Here is a 13,384-nt window from a genome sequence, read left to right as displayed (position 1 = left end):
CGGGGGAGAACCGTCCGCTTGTTACATTGTATCCGCCGCCTGTCACGCGACCTTCTACTATGAATGGCTCCTCGTAGTAGAGTGGAGCCGGCAGCGCTCGCCACTGTTTACAACCTGCCATGAATGAGTTAAGCCGGCACTACTACTGCTCTCCCTGCTCCGCCCACGCAAGCCCCGCCCTACCTCGCGATTTGGCGCGAACTGCCAGCGGACGCTATATAAGGCGGCTCTGAGCACAGCGCCTGGACTTGGTGCTAGGAGAAAGCAGCAGAGCGGTGTGTGTGTGCTCGGGATCTGGGGAGGGCGGAGTGGGGTTTTCCTTTTTGGATTTACAAGGCATCCAGCGGATTGTGTGAGACTTGATTGGCCGGGTAAGGCGTCCTCCCCTCCTTTTTTTGCTTTCTTCTTCTTCATCGCTGGGAGGATTATACTGTCACTGAGCTGTTGTCATCTGCTGATCAGTTTGGACCTGGTTCTGGAAGATGGCAATGCCTTTGGGGGGGCTGGAGGAGCCCCCTGGATCCTTGATGTCCTCCTAAGGCTGCTTAGGTGGACGGCTGTGTCTATTGAAGAGTGGCTAGCCCCTTTAAGTCCTGCAGCTGGCGGGGTAACTCCTCTGAATTCGTACTTTTTTGGGGCATTGCTTATGCCTGGAGATCCATCATGTGAATTGTATGCTATTGATTGTGGTTGGGGATCGATCATGTGGATTTGTATACTGATCTGTGATCCTGTTGGGCTTCTTGTTAGAATCTGTGGTCTGTTCTGTGTGTGGTGTAGCTGTCAGTGTAGGGAGGTTGAAGACTAGTAGTAGTGCTGTTCTGATGGAGTGTCATGCTGGTGGTCTGTTAGCTGCTGTGCTAGTATTTGGGGTGTTTCCATTATTCTGTCCTCATTTAAATACAGCTGTTAGAGTAAAGGGGGACTGTGCAGCAGTAGCTGGATCACTAGGAGAGGGGGGGTCTTGGTCTGATGTGGGTGGTTCTGGCACTAGGCAATGATCAGCGTCCATCTCCGCCCTACTGGACATTCTATAGGTTCTGTGTAGTGATCTGAGGGCAATTGTCATAGAGTAGGAGGTGGTGGGAGTAGTAGTCTAGGTATGTACCTACAGCTGTCACTGGAGGCTTCTGTCTTGGGTTGTCTACGCTACCATTTAAATGCCTGAATAAGGGCTCTCTGTCAGCCCAGTAGACTGTAGTGGGCTGTCATACAGCCTTACCTAGTGTGGATGTGGCTCTTCGGAGCCGGTGTAGTATTGCGGGGCTACATGTGATCATGCCTCCTCCCCTCACTCAGCCGGCTTTTTTCTGAAGCTTTATGTTTGACACTCGCCTCTTTGTTCCTCCAAGTTTCCCCCTGCAATGTCTTCCTGCTCTGCTAGCTTTCCACCTGAATACTTCTGAGGGTCATTTTGAGTTTTGTTTTTTTTTTATTGTAAGAGTTCCACTTGGGAAAGAGACGTGTTCTCTAAACCGCCTGTTCTTTTTATAGGTCCCCGAGTAAAGCCAGCACCATGCCTCTCAACGCCAACTTCCAGAGCAGGAACTACGACTTAGATTACGACTCCATACAGCCGTTCTTCTACTTCGACGAAGATGAGAACTTCTACCAGCAGCAGCAGTACAACCGGCTGCAGCCTCCGGCACCCAGCGAGGACATCTGGAAGAAGTTTGAGCTCCTGCCTACCCCGCCGCGTTCCCCCAGCCGTAGATCTAGCATTTCCAACCTCTTTCCTTCCACCGACCAGCTGGAGCTGGTCACGGAGTTCCTGGGGGGGGACATGGTGAACCAGAGCTTCATCTGCGACCCGGACGACGAGACTTTCGTCAAGTCCATCATCATCCAGGACTGTATGTGGAGCGGCTTCTCTGCTGCTGCCAAGCTGGAGAAAGTGGTGTCGGAAAAGCTGGCGTCCTACCAAGCTTCTAGGAAGGAGAACTCTGCTTCCCAGCCCCAAAGCCAACAGCAGCAGCAGAGCCCGCAGAAGCTCGACTCCTGCCAGGTCGACCTCAGTCCCATTGGGTCCAACAGGACCAGCAGTGAATATCTTCACGACCCCAGCTCCGATTGCATAGACCCGTCGGTGGTGTTCCCGTATCCTGTGAATGACAGCATTCCTAGGAGCAGTTCTCAGTGCTTGGAGCAAGACCTATCTTTGGATACTCCACCAATTAGCAGTAACAGCAGCAGTTCTGAGTCCGGTAAGTACCGATCTACGAAGCTTTTATTGAAGGGGTTTACTTTTCATGACTGTAGAAGGCTTTAAATGGTCTTTGACTTTTTCTATGTCCATGATCTACTTGGCCATATGGTTCTCTATCATGTGCCGGCTAAATGAAGGGAGTGGTCTTCTCTTGTGCATGTGGCTAGACTCATCAGACCGTTCACTGAACGATCTGTCACAGCTGCTACAAGTTGTCCTTATCTGTAGATTCTGCAGCACTGCAGTAGTGGGTGGGGCGAGCAGTGAAAGTGGTTTGGGCTGGGAGTAAGAGTAAGCTTACATAGAGAGGTTTGCTTTCTAAGAATGCTGTGCCGTCTCGGATCTTGGGTTCTCCTTGTTATCTGAAGTTGAGGTGCTGAAGCTCTTTTTTTGTGTAATCTAGTTGTGCAGTTATACTAACCCGACTGTCTTATTTCAACAGAAGGGGAACAAGATGATGACGACGATGATGATGATGAGGAGGAGGAAGAAGAGATCGACGTGGTCACGGTAGAGAAGCGCTACTCCGCATCGAAGAAGACCGAATCCTCTTCCAGACCCCACCACAGTCCGCTGGTTTTAAAGAGGTGTCACGTGCCCATCCACCAACACAACTACGCCGCCCCACCTTCCACCAAAATGGACTACCCTTCCTCAAAGAGGGCCAAGCTCGAAAGCAACACCAGGGTCCTCAAACAGATCAGCAACAACCGCAAGTGTTCGAGCCCCCGGTCGTCCGACAACGAGGAGAACGACAAAAGGCGGACACATAACGTACTAGAGCGCCAGAGGCGCAACGAACTCAAGTTGAGCTTTTTCGCTCTCAGAGACCAGATCCCCGAGGTAGCCAATAACGAAAAGGCACCCAAAGTAGTTATCCTTAAAAAGGCCACAGAATATGTCATTTCCATGCAAGAAGAGGAGCGAAGGCTCGTCCGGGAAACAGAACAGTTAAAACTCAAAAGAGAACAATTAAAACAGAAACTCAAACAGCTCAAGAGCTTGTGATTTCATTTGTTCTTGTTTTTTTATTATTTTTGGTTTTTTTTGTTTAAGTTCTATAGCAACTTTTCAAAAAAAAAAAAGACTTCTTCAACCGAACTGTGACAGTCCTATTTCAAGGTTGTCTTCTTGAATCCTACAAATAAAAAGGACTTGTAGACTTTTTGGACAAGTGCATGTAAAGGATTGGCTAAACCTACACAACCTTGGCATGGTCTTTCGATTTTTGCCAGCACCTTAAATACTGCCTCAATATTCAAATGGGTATACGGGATATTTGAACTTTGTTTGTTTATTTGCTTGAGGGGGGGCGCAAATATTTGTTTGTTTTTACATATCTTTGTATTTAAAACCTTTATTTTTCTTATAAAGAGATTTCCTGAAGTTTGGTTCTGAATAGCTTAAGAAAAACCAATATATACATGCTGTCGTTTTTTTATGGTATCTTAACAAAATCTTTATAGAAATAACTTTTTGTTATAATGTACACTTCTAACAACTGGCAAAAAAAAATGAGAGCAAAGTTTAACACCTCTGCTTGTTGCTGCCAATACTGCCTTTTAGGTAAATGTTTTCTTTTTTTGGTTTTGTTATAATATTTAAATATTATATTACGGAAGTTGTCATTGGTTAATAATAATAATTCTACTATTTGATTTGGTATTATAAAAAAATTAATTCTGAAGAGCTGATGAAAGGCGTGCTGTCCAACATGTAATTAGAATGCTTGAATTTGGGTTACTTGAGGGGGGGGGGGGGAGGAAAAAAAAGCCAACTTCCCTTCCTGTTAAAGAGCCTGGCAAGGCTGGGTGTTCTTTAGCGGGTGAAGGGGGAAGCTAAAAAGAAAAATTTGGGTTTGTTCTATAATGATTCTCTTAATGATATTATAACATGCTGGCAGTTTGACAATTCATCAATGTTCCTAAAAAAGAAATAAAAAGAAAAGCTTGTTTGGTTAAATTTAAACTATATTGGGCTGAGCGCAGACTGGTATAGTGACCCTTTAATGTGGCAAGCTTGTTTGGAAGAAGCTTCAGAAAATAAAATCAGTAAAAAAAAAAAAAAAAACTTGTGTTCTTCAATGTGTGACTTGTAACAATGTACTTGACTATCTGTTGTCATGGCCTGAAGTGGACTTGTACTTTGCTCATACTGGGAACGTAACCTGGTTTACATTGCAGGAAGAATGTAAAGTGGCATAAAGATGCCAAAACTTATGCAGGCGGTCCCCACTTAATGGGACCCCACCGAAAGTGGCTGCTCAAGCACGGAGTTCCATTGTAGGTACTGTACACAGTTCATCTACACCTTGTAGTAGGGGTACAGACCGTACATGCTGCCTCTCTAAGGCGTCAGACCTATGGGTACACCTATGAAGTGCATTTTAAAGCACCCTTTGGCCCAATTAAACCCAATATCGGAATCGCTGAATGACGCTTTAAAGAAGCTGCTAGCAGGCTGTCAACAACCTTGCAGTAGTACGAAGTCTGCCAGCAGCTTGTTTTTAAGGTGGGTCATCCACTACCATGAAGAACGGTTTAACTTCTCCAAACTGGAGCTAAAAGGTGCGTTGTGAATGCTTGCTGTACACAGTGAGGGAGATGTATCAAATCTGGAGCAGTTGTGCATGGCAACCAATCCGCTTCTCTCTCCAGTTAAGGATTGAAAATGAGAGAGAAGCTGCTCCAGCTCTTGTCTGCACCAGTTTTGATAAATCCTCCTCATTGGGTTCACACTGCAACCCATATGTACAAGGCTATACTGAACATTGACTAGTGAGGGCAAAGTACAGGTTTGTGTTAAAGGACAAGTATTCCATGAAGTTTGATATCCTTTTAAAAAGGAAACCTTTTGAGATATGGCCTGCAGTGAACTCCAAAAATTCTAGTTGATCCATTGCATTCCTGTGGGACAAATACACAGGTCAGGAGCCTTTTGTCTGCATGCTTGTAATGTGTAGATCAGTCATGGAAGTAGTATATATTTCTCAGTACAAGTTTCCTTTTGCAGCAAATGATTATGGTATATGCCTTTCCCCAAATGACCCAACGTGTTCAGATGCTGATCTGAAGTTCATGTGGCTTCCATAAAGATGACTTGGGTAAATGGACATCTGTAGTAGTCGGGGCTGGAGGCATCGAAGGTAACATTACACTCCTGTTTCTTCAGTCCAGTGTTAAAGGAACAAGTCGTAAAGCAAAACCACCATGGAGACGGCTTTGATCTAAGCAACCAATCTCTGCTGCTCATGGACTGCATACTACCTCAAGGCAGTGAAATTGAATAGGTTCAGTTTTACTGTCCTGGAAGCAGTTTGCAACATCTGCTCCATTCGGCCTTCTGAGGTGCGATTTGGACCAGATTCCCTTAGGATGTGATGTAAGCCCTCCTTCCAAGCTCCCCTTCATACCAGTTCTGTATCCTTCCACACATCTAAAAAGGACAGTACGACTTGTGGGGAGGACATAGAAAATGTTTCAGCTTCGTCCCTAGGTGTCAGGGCTGTATCCCTACGTTGACCTCTAGACAGATATATGGCCAGTCAACACCTTTTTTTTTCTCCGGTGTGTGAAAGGGGTACAAACTTTTATTGCTCGTCCTTTTACCAGAGGGGAAGCGAGGGAAACACTCCAATAGTTGGACAATCTTTAGTAATGGAAGGCTAGGACCCATGTCAAAGTTTTTGACTCACACTTGAAGCTTGTCATGTAAATTAAGTTTCCTCCTCCAGAGACCTGGTTATGGGGCTGAGTCTGTGGCGTAACCAGAGTAACAGGCGCCCGGGGCAGAACAAAATTTTGCCCCCCCCCCTGAGCCGAACGCCGCTCTGAGGATACGGCCAGGTAAGTTTCTTACAGTCACAGCCCGGCGGCCAGCGCCCCCCCCCCGGTTGTTACGCCACTGGGCTGAGTAATAACACATTGCACCTTGTCTGCCGCAACTCCTATGTGCTGTTAAGTGTCTGTGAAGGTTCTCATTCGTCCAGGTCATGGTGTATCTGTAAAATTAACTCAAGGTAACTGGACTGGCTGTATTTTTCATGAAGACGTTTAACTGTTCATCCAACCAGCTTTCTCAATTCAGAATGACTTGTATTCCCGGAGAATGCGTGTACAAGTCATTCTGAATTGATAAAGCTTGTTGGATGACCAGTGAAAATACAGCCAGTCCAGTTGCCTTGACTTAATTTTTACGTATATGTGCTGTGTAAGTCATTCTGTAATGTGCTTGGCTCTGTTGTGAGGGGGAGCGTCCAACTTAAAAGTCTGCTATCCCGGAGCCCCCCAAAAAATGCATTAAGAGCCCTCCACAGTCTGGAATGAACTAGGACACAAAGGACTAACCCCCCTACATCGTACATTGAGATGGCTGACATTTATCTAAGCTGTGCAGCCTGTTGGCAAAAGGAAGAGCCACAGTGACAGCTGCATGTATTTTATAGGTTAATGGCCAGAGGCAGCTGTTGGAACGCATCCCCCCCCACCCATACCATCTTAAATGGGTTTAACATTTGTCCATGAGTGCCATATGGGTCAGTCCATCCAAAAGTGACATTTTGACTATAGGTCATGGGAACCCCAACTGGAAGACCTACCTGCCATAAATCTAGACTCTGTTCCTCCACATGGGGGATTTCCCGTCCACCTTTGTATGTTACAGGATCTCCTGTTACAATCTCTGTAATATAATATACATATAAAATCCACTAGGGCGTGTAGAGGCTCCTTATAATATGCACAGCAGGTTTGGAGAATGGGGAACGCAAGCGTAGATATCTTATTTATAGGGTCTCCTCCAAAAGATCTGAGAAATTGTCCAATGTCTAACTTTCTGGTATTTACCAAAAACTGAAATATAATTTTTTTGAGTAGACTGGCCCTTTAAAATTCTCATGTGGTTTGTACAGCTCAATGTATATAGTGATACAGCTAATTATGATCCTCACAGCCTGTTATCAATAACCAAATGCAGACTAGACAGTCACTGCGGCGGTGCACACGTCTGATGTGTATATTACTCCAGCCTGCCTCGCATCTTAGCCTACAAGGTTCAATTGTTTCACATTTAGCAATCTGCCGCCGGTATTTTTTCTTCTGGAATCCCCGGGTAGCTTTGCCCTTAGGCACTGGTTTCATTAGCTGTTATATTGATGGAACACAACTGTCAGGACTGCTGGCATGAAGGTGCTAATTAACTGGAAGACCAGGAGGTGCAACAATCAGACTGTGGAGATTGTTCTGAAACGGAACCTTTTATCTCTACGCCTGGAAGGGAGGACCATGTAGACACCTGGGCAGAGCTCCTGCACGGTGCACCGAACAAAATGCCAGCTCAGAGTATGTAGACGAAACTTTAATTATGCATTTTATTCACGTACGTGGGGCAGAGAGCTAACACTGTGCCTTGCCGAACCGTGCCTAACGATGAAACTTCAGATAAGTGCCCCAGAAGGAGCATACAGACCAACTACCCTTCCACCGTCACGCCAACGACCCTTCCACCGTCACGCCAACGACCCTTCCACCGTCACGCCAACGACCCTTCCACCGCCACTCCAACGACCCTTGGGCTATCATACAGGCCTATGTGCACACACTAGGACATCATTCCTCACCACCTTTAGGCAGCATGTAAGGCAACTTGAAGAACATCTCAACTTCCTGTCCTGAACACACAACAGAAAGTGAGAGAAAGTCTGCAAAGTGAGGGAAATCCTCTTTTTAGTTGTCACAGAAGCAAATGTTCACATTGGAAGATTGCACCTCAATTGCTGTTGTGGTGACACCTCAAAATGTTCGATTTCTCCCTCCTTTACCATCCCAGTGACAATGACCACCAGGACAGAAATCTTCCCGACAGAGAAAGTGACTGGGAGGATGTAACATTCCATTCTCTATCTAGGTATTTAGGCATGCCCATGTGGCAACTAAGTCAGTATTATCATATGTCAATTTAACATGCCTTAGGGCTATTCAGCACACCTTAAGTGCCATTGCAGCTCGATGAATCAGAACTTAAAGCTGAGCTCCAGGATAAGCAAATAATGTCCTCGTACAAGAGTCATGTGTATTCTACCTGGAATCTCGGTGAGCTTTGTGTATTCCTTCCAGATCTGTGCAGTCATCCCGTGTGAAACATAAAGAGTAATAGAGACCGGTCACTGCTGCTCTCTCTGCTTGTGCAGGGTGACTGGTCTTGTCTCCGCCCCCTCCTGTAATAAAGACCGCTCACTGCTGCTGTCTCTCCTTGTGCAGGGTGACTAATATTTCGTTATGCAAGAAACCAATCCCTGCATATTTCTAGATTGTGAGAGGGAGCTGGGGCACCCATAAAAAGCCAAATATAAAACCTAATAAAAACACAAATACAAAACCAGTAAAACAAAAAAACTATAAAAACAAAAAACAAATACAAAACCTAATAAAAAAACCCATTCACAAAATCCAATAAAAAAATAAAAACAAACTATAAAAAGAATTTGAAAAAAGACAAATATAAACCCTAAATTAAAAAAAACACAAAATTCAAAACCCAAGAAATAAAAACCCACATACACAATCCAATAAAAAATACAAAAACAAAACCCAAGAAATAAAAACCCAAATACAAAGCCCAATAAAAAACACAAATATAAAACCAAATAAAAACCCAAATGTAAAACTGAATAAATGAAAGTAAAAACCCAAAATACAAATCCCAGTAAAAAACAATAAAAAAAAACAAATATTAAACCCAATAAATAAAAGTTAAAACCCAAATACAAAATCTAATAAATAAAAGTAAAAACCCAATTAAAAAAATAACAACACATAAATATCAAACTCAATAACTAAAACCCCCAAAACAAGACCCAATAAATATTTAAATACATTAAATACAAAACCCAATGAAAAAAATAAAAACCCAAATACAAAATCCAATAAATAAATACAAATACAAATGCAACTATAAAAAGCTCCCCGTATATATCTTTGGCTTGGTTAAAAAGAGATAACCACATGATAACGTAAATCACAAACACGTGCCTTTATACCCCTCCCCCAACTCTCACCTCCCCCCACAATTTGTAGGCATCTTCTCAGGGACAGGTTCTCTTCAGGCTGACGTCTGAGCCAGCTTTGAATTTTTAAACGGTTTTGGCAAGAACCCAAATGCGATGACCTGAAGACAGCGCAGCTTGGCTGTAATAAGTAAACACAGACGGCTTCCTCAATCACATTCAAATATTGTGTAAAAGCTGTCATTGGTCTGGGTGAAAGTGAAATAAAAGGTCCATCGGGTGAATCCTCATTTAGAATTACACAGCAGACAATGTGTTAAGTTTTGTATCTGAGGAGTGTGATGTTACATTATAAAATAATAGATTTATTGACACAACGTTCCACATACACTTGACTGTATACACGCTACAATGACATACAGTAATATTGATTGGGACCACTTTAGCATTTTTTTGTTTTGGATGGAGTAAGGGAGGTCATAACCAATGTCAGCTTTTTTGCCATCTGTGAACTTTGGGGAGATTTTACTTCATTTCCTGTCCAACAGCCACAAGGAAGTGAGAGGAAATCACTGGTGGTCAGCAGAAATAATGTCCCCAATAGGACTATTTCCCATCTATTTCTGTTCGGGTGACAACCCAAAACATTTGTATTTTCTTCCACTTTCAGTGATAGCTTTCACCAGGACAGACAGGGTGAATCTCCCTAACGGGGACACAGACACCAGGATGTTCCCTAAATATGGGTGTCACACGACACATGGCCCAGAATGCCTCTAATGGTGTTGCAGCTTCATAAATATGTGTGTCTGCCTGAAAACTAGATGTATGTGAATAAGGGAAGTATGTGAATAAGGGAAGTAAGTAAATAAGGGAAGTATGTAGGCACTGGAAGTATGTGAACACTGGAAGTATGTGAACACTGGAAGTATGTGAATTAAGGAAGTATGTGAACACTGGAAGTATGTGAACACTGGAAGCATGTGATTACTGGAAGTATGTAAACACTGGAAGTATGTGAATAAGTAAGGTATGTGAACACTGGCAGTATGTGAATAAGGGAAGTATGTGAATTAGGGAAGTATGTGGGCACTGGAAGTATGTGAACACTGGAAGTATGTGAATAAAGGGAAGTATGTAAACACTGGAAGTATGTGAATAAGGGAAGTATGTAAACACTGGAAGTATGTAAATAAGGGAAGTATGTAAATAAGGGAAGTATGTGAATTAGGGAAGTATGTGAATAAGGGAAGTATGTAGGCACTGGAAGTATGTGAACACTGGAAGTATGTGAACACTGAAAGTATGTGAATAAGGGAGGTATGTGAACACTGGAAGTATGTGAATTAAGGAAGTATGTGAACACTGGAAGTATGTGAACACTGGAAGCATGTGATTACTGGAAGTATGTAAACACTGGAAGTATGTGAATAAGTAAGGTATGTGAACACTGGCAGTATGTGAATAAGGGAAGTATATGAACAGGGGAGGTATGTGGACACTGAAGTATGTGAACACGGGAGGTATGTGAACACTGGCAGTATGTGAATAAGGGAAGTATGTGAATAAGGGGAGAATGTGAATAAGGGGAGTATGTGAATAAGGGAAGTATGTGAATAAGGGAAGTATGTGGACAATGGAAGTATGTGGACAATGGAAGTATCTTTCAATGTATTTCCCTCGGGATAGATTGGTCTTTTAGAAGTAAATAACACGGGTCTAGCAGAGTTGAACTCTAGAGCTGATTTAACATTCACCCAGCAGTACAATCCTCAAGGTTTAGATAGATGTGAAGGACGCCAAAGCAGCAAAGTGGAAATGTTTTCACCCGACCTCCATGCCGGCAGTATTTGCTCCGGTTACATTTCAGGAAGAGCCTAAAAAAGCCTCATTTTCACAAGGCCGGGCTCAGCATTTGTAGATCTGCCAGAATCCGGCACATGACATCACCACAGAGAGCTCTCCATGTCTGGCCGGCTGACCATACATACAACGTCTACAGCGTTGTGAGAAATGGCGAACGGGGACGTTATATGAACCGAGCGCCATGACCGCAGTGTACACGGACTGTGCAGATTCTTCTCACCATACTGTGATACGGAAATCCTCAGAATTCACTGTTTTCACAATCAGATTTATTGGTTCAGCACACTTAAAATATCCAATTACTGAGCATTGTATCATGGACGGGCGTCCGCGGTGAGCATGGGAGGCTCTGTGCAGGAGTTTGCATGACGCGTGTTCTATAAAAAACAATGGAAACTCATCTCAATGCATGTGTTAAGATGCACATCAGTGCAAGTCACTGACGTGTCGTCATGCATGTAAAAGCTCCAGTGCAGAGTTCAATAATATAGGCAGTCTAGAAAGCCACGGGCGGGACTAGGTGTGGCCAGGTGCTGATTGACAGGCTACAGCAGTGACAATGCTTATCGTTTAAAGCATAGGAATTAAATTGAACCATTAGGGATGGGCACCACACCCCCAATTGGAATTGTATACAAGAAAAGAAAAGCGGGGCTTTAAAAGTGTCCAAACCATACAAGACGTCCATCAAACATACATGGTTTTGTATAAACGTATATTTAATACATAAAGACTTGGTTACAATTAAAATGTCATGATACAATGTTACATTGAAATCAAGCTACCTCCTTTTGGTGCCCATACATGTGTACATATATATATATAATTCATTAGTATAACATGGACTCCTTGAGTCCTGATTTCTGTAATAGTTGTATGATCCACTGTGGGCCCCATCTCCGACGCGTTTCGCAGCTGTATGTGCTTCCTCAGGGAGGTTGGAGGTATTTTCATGTTCACAAAGATGGCTGGATCTTTGGCCCCACATGCTGTCTCGCAATCACCAAACAGGTGAACAGGTGGGAGGTAACCGGGGATAAACAGGACTATTGCAGAAAATCCCATCGTCTGTGTTGTTCAGGATCAGCAGACAATGCTTATCGCCGCCCCCTCCGCACCATCTTCCCCTCCCTTTGTAGTAGAAGCAGGCACAGCCTACATGAGGGTGGCAACTATGCTCTGGATTCAGGAGCAGTGCCGCATTGTTGCCACCCCATCGCAGGAAGCTGCATTAAGAGAACCTCACTGGTGGGATCAGATGTTCCTTGAAAGCACACTGTAAGCTTCCGTTTCCATCCTCCCTTCCATCAAGTGTTCATGGCATTTTGCAGGCCGATAGGAGACTATGGAAAACCACGATTATCATTTGTCAGCTTCACATATCTGGCCACACACTATACAATCTGATTGTACAATCTCCTTTAGGTTTATCTATCTAACATGAGGACAAACATAGATGACGGTAGGTCTAAAGGAGATTGTGCCATCGGGTTGTATAGCGTATGGCCAGCCGGGGTCACCTTTCTTACCCGTGTGGACCACAATGCACGGCGGGATCTGGGACACAATCCAGCAAAAGACTCTTAATTGGATTTGTGTACGGCGCTACGGAATATGTTGGCGCCATAAAACAATTAATAAAGAAGACGACGTCAGTCCCGGGCCACGGGTGGTACATGAACTTCTCGCATGCAGTAATTGCATGAGAAGCATTACTTTGCAGTATTTATATTGGGTGAGTCAGGCGTTGTCAGCACTCGGGGGTAACGCTCCGTGTGGTTCCCGCGCTGGATGGGTGACATCAGCCAATGAGGCTTATGAGAATTTGTTTCCCAGTGTTTTTGACATTTTGGGTGTGACCTATTAGAGGGCAGGATCAGACAGGACCTCTCTCTGAAGACGGCGTGGATGCTTACACTTCACATGTACCATCCTGCCTTCGTGATGAAACCATCAGCTCTCCTTAAAGGAAAACTTCACCTTTAACCTATTTTCTCCAACCATAAAGCTGAACTCCGTCCTTCCCTTCAGTCCACCCGTGAGCCCGCCGCTTGTATCAGGCTTGCATCGCAAATGCACATCAAACGTGGGTCAACTTTGTTCATGAGAAAGTGCCACTGGTGTTATTGCTGGCAGTTCCACCCCCTAGGCCAGGGGTAGGAAAATTTTGGCTCTCCAGCTGTGGTGAAGCTACAAATCCCATCATGCATCTGCCTCTGCACTATCAACAGCACCCCCACCACCCCTTCCCCAGCACTATCAACAGCACCCCCACCACCCCTTCCCCTGCACTATCAGCAGCACCCCCC

The 13,384-nt window shown here is 44.3% G+C and overlaps 1 protein-coding gene and 1 long non-coding RNA gene across 2 annotated transcripts in view; one reads left to right on the top strand and one right to left on the bottom strand.

The window, feature by feature from the left end:
- Positions 1–342: 342 nt before the first annotated feature.
- On the top strand, positions 343–3,504 carry MYC (v-myc avian myelocytomatosis viral oncogene homolog). Its single transcript, XM_018558881.1, has 4 exons — positions 343–373; positions 1,497–2,204; positions 2,649–3,228; positions 3,271–3,504. The coding sequence occupies exons 2-3, from the start codon at positions 1,517–1,519 to the stop codon at positions 3,212–3,214; spliced, it is 1,254 nt and encodes a 417-aa protein (XP_018414383.1). The 5' UTR covers positions 343–373; positions 1,497–1,516; the 3' UTR covers positions 3,215–3,228; positions 3,271–3,504.
- Positions 3,151–13,384, bottom strand: part of LOC108788976 — a 28,337-nt gene continuing 18,103 nt past the window's right edge. The window contains exons 3-4 of the long non-coding RNA XR_001941368.1: positions 4,744–4,760; positions 3,151–3,225 (exon numbers count right to left, since the gene is read on the bottom strand). This is a non-coding gene — a long non-coding RNA (uncharacterized LOC108788976). The remainder of the gene's footprint in view (positions 3,226–4,743; positions 4,761–13,384) is intronic.

This window comes from Nanorana parkeri, unplaced genomic scaffold (assembly GCF_000935625.1).
Source record: "Nanorana parkeri isolate BGI_ZX_2015 unplaced genomic scaffold, ASM93562v1 scaffold15, whole genome shotgun sequence".
NCBI classification, from domain to species: Eukaryota; Metazoa; Chordata; class Amphibia; order Anura; family Dicroglossidae; genus Nanorana; species Nanorana parkeri.
The sequence above is the reverse complement of the archived record's forward strand: the minus strand, read 5'-3'. Positions and strand labels throughout refer to the sequence as shown.